Genomic DNA, 19,602 nt, shown 5'->3' on the forward strand with positions numbered 1-19,602 from the left:
TTTTACCATAAACCAAAGTAGAAAATTGAGCCTAATGATTTATCTTGAGAGAAACATCCGTGCAAAATTTCATGGTAGTCTAGACATCTCATGCAAAACCACAAATATAAACCTCATGGTGGTAGACCTATCCTCTGGGAACCATGAATGTCTGCACAAAATATTTGGCAATCTAAGACAATGTTTAGATATTTTGCTTGATAAGGGATGACACTGAACTGCTGTTGGTCCTTATAGTCTCATGTTCTGCTGTCACTGATGGTTTGTGTTGATATTTAACAGCTGTTTTTACATTTGTAGCATAGGTTGTGTATTATGCTTCCCCTTAGGGAACAATAAAATTAAGGTTAAAGCAATCCAATAGATGTTAAGATTATTCTGTCAGGACGAACTTTTTTAAATTAATTAATTAATTTTTTTACCACCTACACAAATGGACTGTGTAGGACTCTCCCATGTTTCTTTTAAATCTGTCATATCCCCTCCAAAATAAACCATACTTAGCAGATTTGAGTTAGTTTTAGCCAAACCAAACATCCCAGACCCCACCAGCCTGAGTGGCTCCAGTATTTAATGCAGCTCAACACATCGTTTCTGACAGCTTTGTTGAGATACAACAAAGGACGCGCTCGACTCATGCTCTTTGTTGTGTTACTACTCCTACTCCCATCTGCAGCTGAGTAATCACACTTTATTTGTGCAAACACCCACCCTTTACTGAGAACATCAAGTTCACACCTGCTCTGTAGGCACCACTGTGTGCAATCACTATCAAAATAGACATGGCCTTTTACCTGAGAGCAGATACACCAGAAAATCAGATTTGAGTGAAAAATACACGCCTGAACTGCTTGTGCTTTACAAGTGAAGTTATCCAAAAAGAGATATTTCCTTGCGGTTTTGCTGAAACTCTATAGGTTTGTGTGCAGCAGTTCTCGGGCTTTGGAAGCACATGCCGTCCTGTCCGGAGCAGTTTGTATCAAGGAGTCCCCCAGCTGCCGGCGTTGATTATCTGGCCAGAAGTCTGAATATCGGCTCCAGGACCACGCATGATGGAGGAGATTATTGTTGACTTTAATGACTTTATGGCAAAAGAGGAGAGCCTGTAATTTCACTCACCGCCCTGAATCACAGAATGATTCACAGCTGAAATCTACAGGAGCTCCTTGTTGGTGGTCGCTCATTACTTCTCACCAGAGCCCCATGCAGATGTCCTATTATGCAGTAATAGTCCCTTCACTGGTACACAATGACTTTCACTTGGCACTAGCTGTAACCATGACTCGAGCAAGACTGATGTTTTCTCAAAATTAGCTGAAATACAGACACATTTTTTGAACGTTAATGGTCATTTTTTAAAAGTGAATATAGAAAAAAAAAGTCATAATAAGGTATCTTACTTATCCCCATTTAACTTTAACTGAAACAGTTAAACAGGAAAACCACTTTCAGTCTTCAAAGTCATTAACCAGCAAGCAGCGGGGATGAGTGGAGGCTTTGGTTTCTGTTCTGTGGAGTTCCCCCAATTTGTTTGTGCAGCTCAGTTGTTCATCTATCAGATTTTTTTGAGTAAAGCTGCCAGTTAATAGGTGGCCTACTGCACTTAGACCACTCAACCTAAAGAGTGGGAGCACTCTCACTGGTGACTATTAACATCCCTGTCTCTGTTCATAAGTGGGATATGCTTATCTAAGTAAAAAAAAATATAGAGAATTTCCCATGGGAAGACTTGTGCCACCTTTGGGCGCTGAGGAACAACTACACTACTGCTCTCCCAAAGCCGTAGTTGCAGTGGCTCCAGTGGCGCAATTGGCCAGCGCGCGGTACTTATAAGACAGTAACCAGCGGAGTGATGCCGAGGTTGTGAGTTCAAGCCTCACCTGGAGCAGAGGAGTCATGATCTCCTTGATTTATGAGGTTTATAGCAAATTTTGCCTGTCATAGTTGAGGCACACTGAAAGAGATTGCTTATGTTATTTAGGCTTAAATATTTATTGAACCCCCACTCTTGTTTCTACCAAGTTTATTTTAAGAAGCGGTTGCAGTCTGTTTGCACAAAAATTACCCATGGTGCATTAACAAAAGGACTGGAGACCAACATAATTGGCCTGCTAATTTATGTGGCCTCGTGCTGTCATTTTTGGTAACAGCAGTTTCTCTCCTTCACCAGACTTCTGTCTGTGGCAGGCTGGCTGACACGTATTCTGCTAGCTGTACTGCAGACACAGCTCTAAGTATTGAAAACAGTGGAGTCAGATGCGTTCTGCTGTACACATAATTATAATTAACCAAGTTTTCTCGAAAAAGCGAACTTTTTACCTTAACACATATGGGATGCCATATTTAGAGACACAGATATTAATCAGATAAGCCACATATATCAGGATATTTGTAGATTTTTTTGATAGTCCTTGATTTGGAATCACTAAAAAAGACAATGACAAAGTAAGCAGCCAAAATGTGCACAGGTTTTGCATCACTGCCTGACTTCAAGCAGCAGTAGCTTTAAGGTTCATAATTTAAGGGAAAAGAAATTGCTGTTTTTTTTTCTTTTGGTTTTGAACATTAATAATAATTTCCACAGCAAACATTCACAAACAGACTGGGAACAAGGAAATGTCTTATTTATTTCCATTCAGCTTCCATGGAAACAGAAAACAGGAAAAACCCTTTTCACTCTTCCTGTCTCTCTTCTTAAGTGGCAAATTTGTGTTTATCTAAGCACAAGCCTTACATATGAGCAGCTTAGTGCCACCTTGTGGTTTTGAAACATAGCTGCACTAATGCGCTCCTAAAACTCCAGTGGGAGGAGTTTGTGGGTCTTTGTGGATAAATGCTGAGCATCCTGTGGGAATGGAGGGAATATTAACTGGTTTTTAGGATAGATTTTGTGAGGGTTCAACTTGTGTAATCTATTATGCGCTCATAAGGGAGTAACCAGCTCAGTGATGCTGAGGTTGTGAGTTCGAGCCTCAACTGGAGCAGTTCTGATAAAAAGGAGCAAACTGAACCTATCAGTATTGAGCAGTTATCCCTCTGTCTGGAGACCAGAGGCATAACAGTGACACTTGCTTGTGACACACATTGGCTAAATTAAATTGTCAAAATAATAAAGTACTGGGCCGCTGCTACTAATACTATAAGCAGTATGTTTGTTTCAGTCTAATGATCGACCTGCTCAATTGAGCTTCAGTCACAAAAGTTCAGTTTCACTCTACGCTGTGATTCAGGTTATTTGGAGAAGACACTTGTGGTTGTCAGCAGAGAAGAAGCCTCATACATTTGGGTGAAGCAGTTGGTTTATTCAGGAATTTGCCTCCACACTGTATCTATATGAGCTCACATCATGGGGCAACATGGATTGCAGCTGATTATTAGCCCGTTCTGTCCACTGTCTGTAATTAATCAACCAAGCTGGTCAGTTTTGGTTTTGGCTCGTGACAGTTCACTAACCCGTCTGAGCACAAGCTCTGACTGTGTGACTCGTCCTAAGAACCAATTCCCTTGTGTGTTTGTGTTGCCCAGCTGGCAGGCGTAGGGGGAGGTACCGAGCATGGATGAGCCGGGCAGCAGGAACAGCAGCCTCCAGAGGAAGAAGCCACCATGGCTCAAACTGGACATCCCAACCATCCAGCTGACACCGGACGACACGCCAGCGCTCAACCAGGTAAAGTCACAACACTCAAAAACGTGTCTGGATAAGATTAGGAGATTATTAGAACAGCAGTTTAGAAAAGTCAAAGGAAGACAAGAGATGTAAAATTATGACCATAATAGACTTTCACATGTGACAACTGAACAAATTCCTCACAATGAGGAAGACTATGGCATACAGCTGAACAGATTACTTCTTCTATGTAGAATTTACTTGTTTCTCTGCATATTTTTACTCATTCTGAGTGGTACAGAGGATGATTGTTTCATCTGTTGGTGTCTGCGTTTTTGTGTGTAGCAGCCGGTGAGGCGTCTGCGCAGTGTCAGCATGCCGGGGGAAAACCCTCAGGCCTGTATTGCTGCCTTGGAAATGTCCAACAACTACCTCAGACCTCCTGCGGAGAGATTGCCCTCCATCACTCAGTCCATTAAAAGGTTAGACCCACACACGCACAGGAATATATGAAGACAACTCTTCTTTCCTTTCTACCTGTTTTTTTCCAGCTGCTTATTTCCTCTTTCTGCAAGCATAATCTATAATTCCAATAATTCCTCAACTAAACTGTTAGAAGCTGCAGCTTTGTTTCTGATTAATCTTGCTGTGTTTCTTCTTTCTTTTCCTTTCTTTTTCTTTGATCTTGCCTTTTATTTTACTTTTCCTCACTGCTTCCCTGCAAACCTCTTACTCCGATGTGAATGTAGTGAGAAAAGGGTGCGCTTTGAGCGCGTCAACACCGTTCCCCCAAAGGGCCAGAGGAGCCCCAGGAGGGTGTCAACCATCCGAAGGCGGTCCTGTATTCCCAAAATACTGACCAGACGGCGTTCATCTATACCAAAACAGATCATCAGGTACATGAGAGGTGGAGAAAGGGGCAGGATAACAGCAAGTCATAGCTGCTTGTTTATCTTTTTTCTTGCATCTTGATTAGTAGTAGATTCTTGGACTTAAACAAGCACCAGTGGGTCAGCAGTGCTGCATGGATTTAGTTAGTTTTGACCCAGACCTTCAGGTGAAAAGATTCTGCCTAACCCACTGCGCCACTCATTGTCATCCTTTAAACTACTCACATGATCTGAAAAGACTGCAGTTGGTCAAAGTCTCTCAGCACAGGTTCGATTTCCTAAATCCTGAAAACAGAGCCCAGAGGAAGTGAAGGAGTCCAGTTCTTTGTCAGCCCACTTGATTTACAGTATGCTGAAAGGTTATTATGGGTTTCTTCTTTTTTTTTGTCCAGTGATGCCTAAAACATGTAGCCTAATGCCTATTCCAGCCTTAATTTAGAGTAAAACAGCTAAACTGAGACTGGAAACTGGACTAACATGTATATGTCCAAATATTTATTGTGTGTTCAACTAGGCAACTATTTAACTCAACAGGTGACATGTCCTATTGTCTCTGTACTACTTTAGTACTTTCTGTGTAAAATGTGCATAAAAGCAGAATGTATTGATTTGAGAAGCATTTAAGTACTATAGTTAATTGAAAATGATTGAAAATTGAAAAATTGAAAAAAGAAAAGTTTTTTTAATGTGTTAATTTTAGATTTGATGCCACTTTTAAAGAAAACACTGGGAGAGGGGCACCAAAAAACAGTTCTGTACTATCTGTGTGGAACATCTCACTAGTGAACAGATTAACTGTCAACAAGTTTGTAACGTAAATATAAAAAGAACATCCAAGAGAGGTTGAGGGGTTAAAAACTGGAAGGGGTTATTCCAGTGGTGTCAAACTCAATCACATAACAGGCCAAAATTGAAAACACAGTCTAGGTCACGAGCCAAACAGGATTAACCTTTGTTGAAGAGTCTAAAACTGAAAATATTTTAATCAGCAGTATGAATTTGAATGGCCACAATGCAGCAACCTTTTCCTCAACACATTAAATAAATAATAAAATGATATCTTTCTTCAAAAAATAACATCAGGAAAAATAAGAATATAGGTACATTTCAAATTTGCAAATTTTTCAGATAAAAATTGTGATGTGAGATCAGCAAAAAGTTACTATTTAGTTTTCCCTCTTATTCCATTTCTTACTTACTTTTCATGAACTGACAAATTTCCTCAGGCAGCTCATTGGACTTGACAGGGGGACAAAACAGACCCTTGGACACAGACGGGAAGAGGAGAACAAAGGGAACCCGGAATGCAATATAAACAACAGAATTCAGAAAACAGTAACAAACTAAGAATCCAAACGATAAGCAAGTATAGAAACAGTGAAAACAGAAACTAAAAGAACAAATACTAAAACACTGGGCATACGGCCCAGGACCATGACACGTTTCATCTTCAGGACTTGTGTGTGATCTGGCGTATGATGCTCTGTCAGCTCACCTGTGCAGGTCTCCCTCTGCACCTTCTCCCGCATCCGTCCCACCAATCCCCTCTTTTCCCCGCACATCGCAGGCAGAGAAAAGAGACACACGGGTTTACGATGTCAGTGAACACAAATCCTTTGCCTCCCACCTGTTTTCAAAGTCCACTTTTCGTTTGGCCATTTTTGGGGGTTAGACTAGCTTAAATGTCACTGTAAAATAGTGCTGATGATGTTTTTATCCACTGACTGCTGATCAGTGTGTCATTGGCAACGTGGAAAACGGGTTAGTGCACAGATCTTGACCTGCACAGCAGCTGCTGCAGTGCATAATGGGATTTGTAGAATATGTGGTGGGAGCGCTATTCACCACCATATAATAGCCATATGAAATTATCTTGTGGGCCGGATCTGGTCCGCCGGCCTTGAGTTTGACACATGCATTTTTCACTCAATTAAAGACTGTGTGGGCAAATTAATGAAACATTTTAAAACCAACTTCTGCGAAACAAATATTGAGCGGACTTTATGCTGTGATGGTTTGTATGAAAATGAATATAAGAGGTGTGTTGTATCCGTGCAGGTCATACGCAGGACCACACAGTTTGAAAGAGACAAAATAACACAGGGACCCATTCAGGCTAGCTTATGTGTGTCGCGCCACTTCAAAGCAGCTCCTTGAACAGAATTAAATTGAGTGTAAATGTTTGAAGATGCAAACCTCATACCCGCTGATACTCTTCAAAGAGAGCATCCTAATGCCTTAACTTTATCTCGCAGAGGTTTATTAGTTTTCTATTTGCATTTGTGGAAGAGGCACAGAATGCGTTTGATGTTTGTGAGAGAATTAATAGGACTGAGAGAGAGAGAGAAATTTATGTGGCTGTACGTGACTTGTGGAGGTTAGCTGAGCTGCTTCCTCCACAAGAGTTCATGAATCCAGGCTAAATCTTTACTATTCAAACAAAGCGTGTCTTTGAGTGTGATTTGTTGTGCGCTCGCGGGGTATCTGAGAGGACACCCTGATGTTTGTTGATCTGGAGGACAAGAGCAGTGCTCTTCACGGGTCATATTTCATGTTAAGGAGGCATTCGTTTTGACAGATTAGGCCACAAATTAATCATTCACCGAGGCTCATAATGACAGCAGTTTGAGGTTGACACGCTCAGTTTGACTTCCTTAACACGAATTTCAGAACTGCAGCGCAAGGTGGGGTTTAAACTCGGAGCAATGAGTCGGAGGAAATAAACCTCTCTGGTAGTGTGTATATACAGTATGTGTCATGTCCAGGCATGTCTAAGGTGCACTCCCTTCATCTTTTCTCTCTCCTAATGTGCATGATGATCTTTCTTCTCTCCCTCCTTCTAATGTTCCATTTCCTGTGCTGTGTTAGAGGGAGAACTGGTGTTTACATTTACTCCTGCAAAACAAGGCAGGGAGACAGGCGGGCAGGGAGAGAGAAGGAACTCATTGATAGAGATCGTTGATGTGGGAAAATGTTCGGCTTGACGAGGACCAGAGTCGCTGTCTTTTTTGCCCAGTAGGTCACATTCTTTTATGTGAGCTCTCGAGGAGGGAGCCTGGGACGACAGCCAGACACATTAACGCTCTTCTTCACTTATGGAAACTTTGGCTGTGCGTGCTGGTGACACAAGTTCAGAAAAGCCAAGATCCTCTTACTCATTGTGTATTATGTAGTCCAGCTGGAAGAAACTAGAAGCTCTCTGTGGAGCTCTTTTTACATCAGGATGTAGAGCTCAGACTCCTGTCTGACTGAGGAGTTTAGCACCGGCTTCCCTCAAACTTTGATTAACCAGGAGATCACGGAGGAGGAAAGGGATGTTCAGCAGAGTCCAGACATGTGTTGATCCTCCTCTCTTTGCTCAGCCGTGACGTAGAGCTGGCCTGGATATCAGGAAATCCCCTTATGGAACATTGTATGTGGGATTTGCAAAGGATCAGTTTGTATTTGGCGGATTGGGGTTTATTAGGGGTCAGGGGCTAAGCGGAGACAGTACTGGCGATGGAGATCACTCAGCTCCAGAGTCCTCAGCCCAATCAGGAATGACCCATACTCTGAACCCCACCTGGAGATCTCAGGACAGGTGAGTGTGCTGAGGCAAACTAGAGCTGACCAGCAAAAGATCTGACTCAGCACGAGATGCTTCGGACAGTGAATGAAAAGCACTTGTTCTATCTTTGAGGGGGATTAAGGTTTTCTCCAAATTAACTACAGGATTTAGATTCACTAGCAGCACACATTTAAAATTGCTTTTAGTCTTATATGTTGGATTTTACTGAATGCTTTGTGATTGCCAGCATCTTCATGTCATGTGTTTTATGTCATCTCTTTAAAATATAAGAATATAAGAGAAAAATATTAATTTTTAGCCCATCGAGCCGAAGGACCGGCAAGCTTATGCAGTGGCAAGACATCCGTCCGTCTGAATGTCTGTCTCAAGAATTACAACTTCGCCTTGAGGATTTTTGTGAAACTTGCACGTAATTATTAACAAATCCAAATTGTGCCCAAGGTCAAAGTAAAGGTCATATTTGACATTTTATGTGCAGTAGGAGTATCGGTCAGATTTTAGTGAAACAAACTTCATTTGTCCTGGATATGACTGTGAGCCTGCCTTCCTCTTTTATTTTAATTCTCATTAGTTTGTGAATTACAGTCAGACAATGACGACAAATCTTCTTTTCTGTGCTTCACATATTACAGCAGCCCATGAATTGTGATGGATCATGAGCCAGATGCACTACTATGTCACCGACATTCTGATCTTTAAAAAAAAAAAAACTGGTGTAGACAACCAACTTTAAAATGATAGATTTGTTTAAAAAAAATTTTTTTTCGTCCCCCCAAAAAACCATGATAACCTTTCATATTGTATTGTATTCATATTGTACTTGAAAAGGGAACTGCAGTACACCTTTTTCAGGATTCACAGCTGGGTATGAACAAATCTTGCACTTGGGAATCTGGGATGAAGCCAAAAGTAATGATTAGTTTAATTTCAGCATATTTGATGCCCATGCTGATCTGATTAAAGGGTAAAATAAGCAAAAACACTTTTTCCCCTCGTTTTCTGGGGGTAGTACTATTGAAAGTAGTCTTAAAAATAATAGATGCTGGTTGATCAATTAGATCAACTTTTGTTCCATGTAAGCTGCCCCATCAGTGTTGGAGCTATATGTTTTAGAAATTGCATAATGTGGTCTTTTGTAGTTATGTATTAAAAAAAAAATAGTTCCAGTGTTTTTAGGAAACATCTAAAACTGAAAAATAATGAACTATTTTTTCTGTAAAATTCTGTAAGACATTAAATGGATTAAATATTAAATTATGGGAAAAATGCAAACCAACATTCAATTTGTGCCGAGGAATAGAACTTGAGTAAGTTTACTTAATTATGTTCCTTTCATAAATTATGATGCATTCTTAAAACAATGCCTATTTTGACTTCCATATTAATATTATCAGTGGTCACATTTGCCTTCTCTATTTTTTCTCCTCTCTACAACGTGTGGCTATCAGTGAATGAGTCTGGGCATATGTAAGCCGAACCAGCAGTAGTCTAATTATTTGATAGCTACTACTTGGATTTGTTGTGTCGTGTTTGTTTAGATTGCGCAAAGCTGCAACCTTCTGCCTTTTCTTCTCCCTGGTGCCCCGAATGCCGTGTAAGCCCATAATTACAGCACAGCCCACTGCTGCCTCGTGTGTGCGAGCCTTATCTGGAGGATATAGAGACGAATTCATGCGTGTTTAAATTGCTTTAATCTTCTGCGATGTGTTGTTGCTCTGTGCTGTCTGAATGTTTTGTTCGTGTTTTGTGTGGGTGAATAAGACGTGCTCATTTGTTTGTGCATGTGCCCAAGAAGAAAAAAAGAAACTGCTTTTCTAAACAAACTGTCATCGAGCCTGAAATAAGTTGATTTCTGCAATTTGGCTTTTCACCAGGATTTAATATTGTTTGTGTGGTTGTTATTGCAGTCTGGACTGCTAGCTGTATTTAAGGCAACACACATTTTACAACTGTAGAAAAGTTTTCAAATTTCAAATTTGGACCTCCTATCATCCTTATTTCTGCCTCTCTAATCCCGCTGTTTACGTCTCCTCTCTTGCTCAAGACAACCAGTCTAAGTTCTACCTTTTTGTTTTGTTTTGTTTTGTTCTAAACCGGTTTCCTCTTTTTAAGACATCCCTCTCTTCAGGGACAGTAATCATGGCTGCGCCACCCCCCACCCTGTCCCTGTGCAGCCTTAAAAGGCTTCCCCAGCTGGCGTTCTTCTTGATGAAGAGGGATGAGTGTTTATTACCAAATGTTCTGCACTCTAAACAGTCTCTCCGAGAACGGCCTCCCCCGCCTGATCGGTTAACACACAGCCTGATGTGCGGACACGGTTTCTTGGAAAAAGGGGACCTGAGTGCACATTTATTGAGCTGAAATGTCATAAACAAAGAGCCATGTTGTGTCATTTACTCTGGGAATATGAGGCAACATCTGCTTTGCATCTTCTGGCAAAGGGCAATAAGTTATGTAAGGAAACAAGACAGTGTATGTGATCCAGGCCAGCATCTGTGCAATCAGACTTGCACACATAAGACAGAGTTAAAGGAGGAAATAAGGAGAAGGTCGTTTTATATTGTGTTACACAAGAGATGTCTGCTTGAATCTCCCCCAGGGGTACGGCCGACTGGTTTGGGGTGAGCAAAGACAGTGACAGCACCCAGCGATGGAGGAGGAAGAGCCTGCAGCACTGCAGTCATCTGTACGGGGGTCTGAAGGCGCAGGTGATGAGGGAGATGGAGCTACACAGCCAGGACAATCTCTCCCTGGCCAGCACTGAGACCCCTCCTCCCCTCTACCTCCCACCCCTTCACCCCAGTCATCACCACTATGGCATGCAGAGGGTAGGCCTGCGCCAGGGGGGCATGTTAGAGGGATGGAGAAAAAAGATGGGCACCTTTTTTTTTTTTAATCACATTTTCTCCCCCATTCTTTCCTCTTTTTTTTCAGTTCACATGTGATTATCGGGCTTGCTGTAACGCCTGGCTTTGTCAGCTTTCTTAGGGTTCAATTGATGGTGGTTGAACAGATAAAGCACTGATGTTATTAATGATTACACAGTTATATAATGCATAATATTAATCAGATTACATCAGATGCTTTGCTGCAGTAGTTCTGATTAACAATTAACATTACAAGTGTGCATGTTTATTTATAGTAGCACCTTCCCCAAATTGTTTCTGTAAAACAAATAATTTTGCAAGCTTTCTAAATAACTTGCTCATATTTTTTTTATAAGGGACACTCTGTTTAAGCTCATAGCATGTCAGCATAGCCTGCTAAATGCTAGTACCCCAAAAAGCAATTGGTTTAGCAAATTCATATATAATTTGGGGTTTGATTTTAGTATAAAAGGGGATTCAGATGTCAGGCATAAAGCACACATAAAGTAAAATCTAATTAGTACCAGATGCATCAATTTAACCCTAGTTTAGATGTGTTATGTGCATCCCTGTGCTTTCCTGTTCTGTTTGTCTTGACAGTCGAGCATAAAAAAAAAAAAGGCTTTGGTGAACCAACACACTTGTACGATGTGCGTGATGTGTTTGTGTGCAGATCGTAGACCCCCTGGCTCGGGGTCGTGCCTTCCGCAATGTGGAAGAAGTAGATGGCTTCAGTGCCCCGCAAACGCCCATGACACCCGGCACCGCATCCCTTTGCTCATTTTCCAGCTCCCGCTCTGCCCTCAACCGGCTCCCACGACGACGCAAGCGGGAGTCTGTCGCGGTCATGAGTCTCAAGGCTGCAGCAGCGCTAATGAAGGTGTACATTTTTTGTTTATACGGAGACTTTTTAAAAAAACATATCAACATAATATGCTCTTGCTCTGCTTTGAACTCTTCTAAGCTGCTGCCAGTCAAGATGTCCATGCAGTGTAAATTTCTCAACTTTTCTGCAACAGTTCCTCATTGTTGGTATTAAAAGCTTGTGCAATCTTTTCCAGGAACATAACCCACATATGCGCTTTGATCTACATTAAACATTGTGACATGTCCGTGTCTCCTACTCAAATTATTTGGATGGGTTTTCCTGTACACAGGCATGTTATGTAACACATGAGATCAGCTTGTCCTGTTGGGGATTAAAGTCAAGTCCTATATTTTACAGCAGTGTGCAGGTGACTCTCCTTAGATGAACCAAAAGCTACAGAAACATACATATGTAAAGGAATTATGTTGCTGTTTAGAGTGACAGGGATTACTGTAGCAGTTTTACCAGCAGATGGTCCATGATAATACTGATAATACAGTTATCTGATGCATCATTTTCAGAATATTCTGAAAGAGCTGAGCTTATATACTAACACACAGAAGCCACTGATGCTGCATAAACATCACACACCTTAATTAAGAAATGTCAGCTTCTTATTTTCCTGGTGTGTCACGGGTTTAGGAAAAGAGCCTTTTGGTTAAATTGTTTTCAATATTAATCCTGCACATTAAAAAAAAGTGACACTGACCTTTTGTCTTTAAATGTGACGTCACAAGGTCCCACACAAAAGCCCATATGTGAGCATTCTCATGAAGCTAGTGCACCACCTTGTGTGCCACTAGTAGCTTTATCATTAGTGCATTTATTGGCTAGTGGAGCAGTGAAGGCTGCTGCATTCTGGCCACCTGCTCACCCACTGAGCTGAACTGGCACCAGCGACTTTGACAAAACGGCAGTATTTGACACCCTCAGGATGAGAGCAGTCTTTAAATATGTGTGATTGACACTTTCTATAAGCAGAGGCTAGCATTAATATAAACCAGCTCTCATTTGGCAGTGGTAGCAGAACACTATGTAAAATATTATCTTTATTGTTAAGGAAGGCACTGTTATTGAGATGACTTAGAAGTTTCCCCCCATCTATGTTTGATATGTGTGTTTATGATAATAATTATGATGTATGCATGTGCGATTGTGTTCCTCAGGGCCGGACGTTAGGCGAGAGCACCGCTGGGCGACGTCGCAGACGGAGTTTCATGCCTCCTAGTTTCTTCGAAGATGACACCGTGGATTTCCCTGATGAGCTCGATACTTCTTTCTTTACCAGAGTGAGCAGTGGGCATGCTCTCGCAAAGCTTTTAGTCACTTTGACCTTCATTTTAAATTAAAGATTAATAAAGTCAGTAGATAAAGGCTCCACTTTACCTACAGCATAGCTACTTTTTGCTGTATTATTTTTAGTTCTACAACCTGCAGCCATAATTTAAATGATGTAACTGTAGCAACTTAATTAAAAGCACCTTCTTGCAGTCTGAGCATACACGTCTACTAATTATCTATGAGATGCTTTAAATTCCTCCTTACTCACTTTTCATCTTTGCAGGAGGGCCTGCAGGACGAGTTGTCCAGCTATGCTGACGAGGTTTTTGAGACTCCATCAGAGGCTGCCATTAAAGAGCTGGATGAGAGTGAGCTCACCGGAAGTGCTCTGGATAGGAATGAACTGGAGAGGAGTCATCTCATGATGTAGGTTTTACACCATATCTTTTGTATGCACACATGAAACGAGTTTCATTACTGAAAGTAGTCCCCTGCTCGTCGATTCAGGCCCTTAGAGCGAGGGTGGCGGAAGGCAAAAGACGGCTCTGTGGTCCAACCAAAAGTCCGTCTGAAACAGGAGGTGGTGAGTGTCAGCAGCCATCAGCAGCGGGGACAAAGAATTGTGGTTCCAGTTAAGAAGCTTTTTGCTAGAGAAAAGAGGCCGTACGGGATGGGCATAGTCGGTCGTCTCACTAACCGGTCATATCGCAAACGCATTGACAGCTATGTCAAGCGGCAGATTGAAGACATGGATGATCACAGGTAAGACGGATTCTGTTTACTCTGACGAATGGCTGTCTATAACTGATTAAATGTAAAAAAGTGAATAATGCATAAAAATGCTTCCCTCTCCAGGCCTTTTTTTACCTACTGGATCACCTGTGTCCATTTGCTCATTACCATTTTGGCCGTCAGCATTTACGGTATTGCCCCTATAGGCTTCTCACAGCACGAAACTGTAGACTCGGTAAGTAAACTGTACAACCGTTATAATGGTTTGCTGCTACTTTTCTATGGATTTCTGAATAATGCAATATTTTGTTTTTCATTTTTGAGGTGTTGAGGAACAAGGGGGTTTATGAAAACGTTAAGTTTGTGCAACAACAAAACTTCTGGGTGGGTCCAAGCTCGGTAAGTATTTTATTTCTACCTTCAAACTACTGCTTTTTTCAGCTCATAAGTGTGATGGTCTAAATGGGGAAGCTGCAATGTAATAATACATAGGTGTCTGAGTCAGTGATTGACAGCCATCAAGAGGTACTGCTGTACTGTTACAGGTCAGGTTATTTTGAAAAATTGAAGTTGTGATATCAGAAAAAGTACAAACATGTTTTACATCTCAGGGCATAATGAAAGAAAACAGCAGGTTCAGACCCGCAAACTGCCAAAACTTCTGTTTTAAAAGAGGTGCTCACACTTGCTGATGATCACTTAATCAAGTGCATTTGATTAGCAGCACCTGGCTCCTAATTTCTATCCAAGCAGTGGGGGTGTAATTAGTTTTTCACACATACGCCTCTGCATTTTGGCTCAGTTTTTTGTTAAATAAATAATAACACAGTGTAGTACAATAAAGCAATGGAAAAGTGGTTAAGTGTTAGTTAAAAGGAAGAGGAAGAGATATTGACATATTTAGGTAAAAGTCAAGGACAAATGATTGAAGCACATATCTAAAATAAATGCATAGATGATTTTTGATTGATTTGAAGGAATAAATGGTTGAAATATCAACTTTTTGTTGTATTTGTATTTAACATGCCAGGGTCCTGTCATATGGATAATTTCCAAAATGTATTCCATAATGAAATTATGTTTATTATTCATAATAGAAGCTGTGAATATGAATATTGTATTGCTGTTAAATTCAGTTGAAATGAAGGGTTAGGCTCCAAGGTGGACCTTTTTCTTTCAAGTTTTAATGCCATCTCTGCTTCGTTGCAGGAAGCACTGATTCACCTGGGAGCCAAGTTTTCCCCGTGTATGCGTCAAGATGAAGAGATCCACAGACTGATCCAGGAGAAGCGAGCGCTCGAGAGAGAATCGGGCTGCTGTGTGAGGAATGATCGCTCCGGCTGCCTGCAGACTTTACAGGAGGAGTGTTCGGTCAGTGAAACCAGCTTAGATTTGACTATAACCTGATTATTTAAGGCACCCTGTGCTTTTATAGACCGTCTGCTTATAAAACACTGCAGTAAAATGTTACTCAGAAGAACCTTCTGCTATAATTTCAGTGCATACTGAATAGAAATGTTACAGGGAGCATCTTCAGGAATGGTTGTTATTCTTCTGTCTGGCTCTGCAGAGCACATTGGCAGTGTGGGTAAAGTGGCCTCAGCACCCCAGCGCTCCGCATTTGAATGGTAAACTCCGGCAGCATGGTGCAGTCTGCCATCAGGACCCCAGGTAACGTACACCGCTGTCTGCTTCACCAGCAAACTGTGATTCTGTTTTACAATTTTTTAAAACAGTACAATTAATTTAGCACAATTTTGGATTAAAGGACTCATAACTTAGACAAGAACAACAGTCTACTAAACAGACTTCATTTTTATTCATGCGTAGGCTGAGATGTTGAAGCTGAGTTACTCTGATAGAAGATGTTCACTGTTATTTCTTGTAAATTTTGATTTTGTAGAATTTGTCTGGAGCCAGCCTCCGTTTCACCACACGAGTGGCCGGATGACATCACCTCTTGGCCTGTAAGCACACTTACATGTTAGCAGTTTAACCAGCAGGTCCTTTTGTTTCAACCACATGCTTTGTAGACCAATTTTCAGAAACTAGAAAATGTTCCATTTCCAGTGAAGTCTTTCAGCATTTTTCAGTGTTTCAGTGAAATTTTTTAACCAAACCCAAACTCTACCCCAAAGTGTTTATCTGATACTATTATTTATAAACTACAGTAATAGATACATGGATCATCAAAATTATGAGCTGGTATTGGATAATGATGGTTTTGTTTCTATGTCAGTAATACACCAATGGGCTAAATTGTTATGCATAGTGAGATGATGACTGACTATACAACTGGAGCCTTAAAAAGCACACTGATAAAATAGCTGTAAACAGTACTGCAAGAGATGCTGCGGTGAGAGTGTCTCTAAACACTGGCTACAAAGGAGACTAATGTAATATTGCATTTAAGTGATTTGGTTCAAGTGAAGCTCGGGCAAACAATCATCTCCTTGTGAGTTTTTTTTTTTATGTTCTAACAGTAATCTGATGGGAAACTTTCGCTTTGGTTTTGATTTGTAGGTTTGCACAAGGTTCAGCTCTGGGAACCACACTAACCTCCCCCACATAGACTGCACCATCACAGGCCGGCCCTGCTGCATTGGAACTAAAGGACGGTAAGGATCAGTGTCACTGAAACACTATGTTTTCAATACCCTCTGAGTGCTCGGTAACAGTAGAACAAAGTAGCAGTCCAATTTATGATATCATGAAAAAAGGATTCGTCCATCACTCAATTAGATGATATATATTTATGAGTAAAAGCTCAAAAAGATACATTAAACTTAACTTTCAAGCCTGATTTGTGTTGCAGATGTGAAATAACTTCTAGAGAGTACTGTGACTTTATGCATGGCTACTTCCACGAGGAGGCTACTCTTTGCTCACAGGTAGGACAAACAGCACACGCAACCTTTTAACTGTATGTTTAAAACCTGTGTTTTTTCCTCCTTTAACTAAGACACCGTTGATTTAAAACTTCACTGCTCCAGGTGAGGCTCGAACTCACAACCTCGGCATTGCTCTGCAGGTTACTGTCATATAAGTACCGCGCGCTGACCGATTGCGCCACTGGAGCTTGTGTGGAGGGGTGAACAGGATGGACTGTGGACTGCATTCAGCTCTGGCATGTTCCTCCACAGGGTGGCAGCAGAGCTTTACTGACTGTTAGTACCTGTAATCCTGACTGTGTTTTTCCCTGTTATCCTCCAGGTGGCTTGCATGGATGATGTGTGTGGTTTGCTGCCTTTCCTCAACCCAGAGGTTCCTGATCAGTTCTCTCGCCTCTGGCTGTCCTTGTTTCTTCATGCTGGGTGACTGCACTTTCCTTTTCTCCCTTCAGTATTTACAGCAGCAACGAAACTGTTGTTCACTTTGGATTTGGGTCAGTGTTAATAATAACTGATTGCCTCTTCTCTGCAGAATTTTGCACTGCTTGGTGTCAGTCTTGTTCCAGATGACGGTGCTAAGGGATATAGAGAAGTTGGCAGGCTGGCTCAGAATCTCTATCATCTACATGCTCAGTGGCATCACTGGCAACCTGGCCTCTGCCATCTTTCTGCCCTACAGAGCAGAGGTACAAGCAGATCTTACAGAACACCAAAGGGTTAAACAGAATAAGCAAATAAAAGATGTTACCAAAAAAAATATAAATTGTTTTCATTTGGTGGATCTGTGTGCGATTATCAGTCCCTGTATTCATCTTTTTCATCCCTCTCTCCCAGGTGGGTCCTGCTGGCAGCCAGTTCGGCATCCTGGCTTGTCTCTTTGTGGAGCTGTTTCAGAGCTGGCAGATCCTTGAGCGACCGTGGCGGGCGTTTGCTAAACTGTTGGCCATCTCTGTGTTCTTCTTCTCTTTTGGTTTACTTCCCTGGATTGACAACTTTGCCCACATCTGTGGTTTTGTGTCCGGATTCTTCCTGTCCTTCGCCTTCCTCCCATACATCAGGTAAGTGAAAATACTTGTCAAACAGAAACCCCTCTGAATCTGACGCAGCATCCTACAGCGTAACTTGACGTGCACCTCCTGAAAAGTGTAACTACATGTCAGGTCGATGCAGCTCACAATGATTCTGATTGGCCCGTTCAGCACCTCAGATTCCTCGTGTGCACTTTGGGCTACTTTTCCCCTGAGTTTTTGAATGTATCAGTGAGAGAGGAACAATCATGGTCTCAATATAAGGAATATTAATCATAGGACACAAATGCCAGCAAATTCCTGGCGGGAGATTACTGAAACTATTGGAATGGACGAGAAGGAATGTACAAAGAAGTGACAAAAAACTAGGGGGCACGACCACACAAGGCACCTCACACAGGCATAAATGCTGGCAGCGTTGGCCACTTATGTAGGTTATTCCGTAAGCTCCGCAAAGACCCCACGCAGAGGCATAATTCTGGCCTAAGTGTGCATGAACAGAGTCACCCCTCATTTCTTTATATTTTGCTAAGAAAATTGGAAATATGTTTTGTTGTGATTTGGGGACAGACAGAATTTTCTGCATTTTGACTGCTGTGAGATTTTTTGACTTGCTCCTAACTTCATTAAGAACTAAATAATGTTGCTGTTCTTTTGTTGTTTTTTTTCACCCCTAGCTTTGGTCGTTCCGATATGTACCGAAAGCGAGTCCAAATCTGCGTCTTCCTGCTGATCTTCCTGGGTCTCCTCTCTGCTCTGGCCGTTCTCTTCTACGTCTACCCTGTGAAGTGCGACTGGTGCGAGTACCTCACCTGCATCCCTATCACAGACAAGTTCTGTGAGAAGTACGACCTAAATGCACACCTCCTCTGAATGTTAGTGGGTGGAATCTAAGCTGGACTTTTTCTGCCCTGATGTCGAGCGATAAGATGGGATGTTTGAAACTGTGCAGCAGTGCAACTTACGGCTGAACAGGAGCACTTCTCCTGATAAAACCATCAGTATTTCATGATTTTATACGGACTGGTGAATTCCACAGTTTTTTTTTAATGTACAAAAGACCATGCATGAAAGCTTTCAGGACTTTGACTCAATATGTTAATGTGCATGAGAACAAGGAGAACAATGTACTAATGATTGATCTGTGTGTGACTGAACTCGAGCTGAGCTAATCAAATGCCCAGTCACTCTGGGCACAACCTAACATAGATACAGTGGAGGAGCAGAGGTTTTTTGCTACTTTTCTACCTAGCAGTTTTGTCTTACTGGATGCTCTTAGATGAAGTCTAAGGACAGCGTGCCTTACTGATACATCACAGCTTCTGGCATTAATGTCTGTGGAAACTGCTTTCATGACAAAATCATGTAAAATGTGTTTTTTACTTTAGTATTTGGTGGCTGAATTGCCATTTTGTTTATTTGTTTACCACTCTGGAAACCGCAGCCTTTAAAGCACTCCAGTCACAAATGGATGTTTTTTATATTCACCCTTTTTTACATGTGTACAAAAAAGCCCCACAACAGGTAGGTTAATATGCTTAATCATGAAAAGCTGTTACTAAGGTGAATTTGTGTCTTTTTTAATTAAAGGTGGTGGCGTTTTAGCTACCAGGCAATGAGCACTCTTCTTCTTCTTCTTCTTCTTCTTCTTCTTCCTTCAGCTGCTCCCTTTAGGAGTTGCCACAGCAGATCATCTGCCTCCACCTCATCCTCCAAACCCTCTGCATTCCCTCTTTCACTACATCCATGAATCTTCTCTGAAGTTTTCCTTTTTTCCCTCTGCCTGGCAGCTCCACCTTAAACATCCTTTATCTCTCCTCTGCACTAAACTATACAGCCTGAGCTGTCCCTCTGATGTCCTCATTTCTTA

At 41.6% G+C, this 19,602-nt stretch overlaps 1 protein-coding gene and 2 non-coding genes across 5 annotated transcripts in view; 2 read left to right on the forward strand and 1 right to left on the reverse strand.

Moving 5' to 3' along the window:
* The window catches only part of rhbdf1b (rhomboid 5 homolog 1b (Drosophila)), a 38,248-nt gene extending 18,876 nt beyond the window's left edge, over positions 1-19,372 (forward strand). Inside the window, exons 2-20 of one of the 3 annotated variants that reach the window (XM_030755805.1) lie at positions 3,526-3,667; positions 3,953-4,089; positions 4,357-4,503; positions 10,665-10,893; positions 11,606-11,812; positions 12,967-13,089; positions 13,365-13,507; positions 13,589-13,843; positions 13,937-14,048; positions 14,138-14,212; positions 15,023-15,184; positions 15,384-15,484; positions 15,717-15,780; positions 16,337-16,431; positions 16,629-16,704; positions 17,027-17,127; positions 17,237-17,390; positions 17,539-17,762; positions 18,410-19,372. In XM_030755805.1, the coding sequence (XP_030611665.1) occupies positions 3,554-3,667; positions 3,953-4,089; positions 4,357-4,503; positions 10,665-10,893; positions 11,606-11,812; positions 12,967-13,089; positions 13,365-13,507; positions 13,589-13,843; positions 13,937-14,048; positions 14,138-14,212; positions 15,023-15,184; positions 15,384-15,484; positions 15,717-15,780; positions 16,337-16,431; positions 16,629-16,704; positions 17,027-17,127; positions 17,237-17,390; positions 17,539-17,762; positions 18,410-18,605 (2,715 nt within the window). In that variant the 5' untranslated portion in view covers positions 3,526-3,553 and the 3' untranslated portion in view covers positions 18,606-19,372. Of the gene's footprint in view, positions 1-3,525; positions 3,668-3,952; positions 4,090-4,356; positions 4,504-7,424; positions 8,078-10,664; positions 10,894-11,605; positions 11,813-12,966; positions 13,090-13,364; positions 13,508-13,588; positions 13,844-13,936; positions 14,049-14,137; positions 14,213-15,022; positions 15,185-15,383; positions 15,485-15,716; positions 15,781-16,336; positions 16,432-16,628; positions 16,705-17,026; positions 17,128-17,236; positions 17,391-17,538; positions 17,763-18,409 lie in introns of those variants that run through there. The other 2 variants (XM_030755806.1, XM_030755807.1) reach the window with 2 other exon arrangements.
* trnai-uau (transfer RNA isoleucine (anticodon UAU)) lies at positions 1,795-1,888 on the forward strand. Its single transcript has 2 exons — positions 1,795-1,832; positions 1,853-1,888. It is a non-coding gene; the product is annotated as a tRNA-Ile (tRNA).
* On the reverse strand, positions 16,799-16,892 carry trnai-uau (transfer RNA isoleucine (anticodon UAU)). Its single transcript has 2 exons — positions 16,855-16,892; positions 16,799-16,834 (listed from the first exon to the last, which is right to left on the reverse strand). It is a non-coding gene; the product is annotated as a tRNA-Ile (tRNA).
* Positions 19,373-19,602: the final 230 nt, after the last annotated feature.

This window comes from Archocentrus centrarchus, chromosome 19, assembly GCF_007364275.1.
Source record: "Archocentrus centrarchus isolate MPI-CPG fArcCen1 chromosome 19, fArcCen1, whole genome shotgun sequence".
Lineage (NCBI taxonomy): Eukaryota > Metazoa > Chordata > Actinopteri > Cichliformes > Cichlidae > Archocentrus > Archocentrus centrarchus.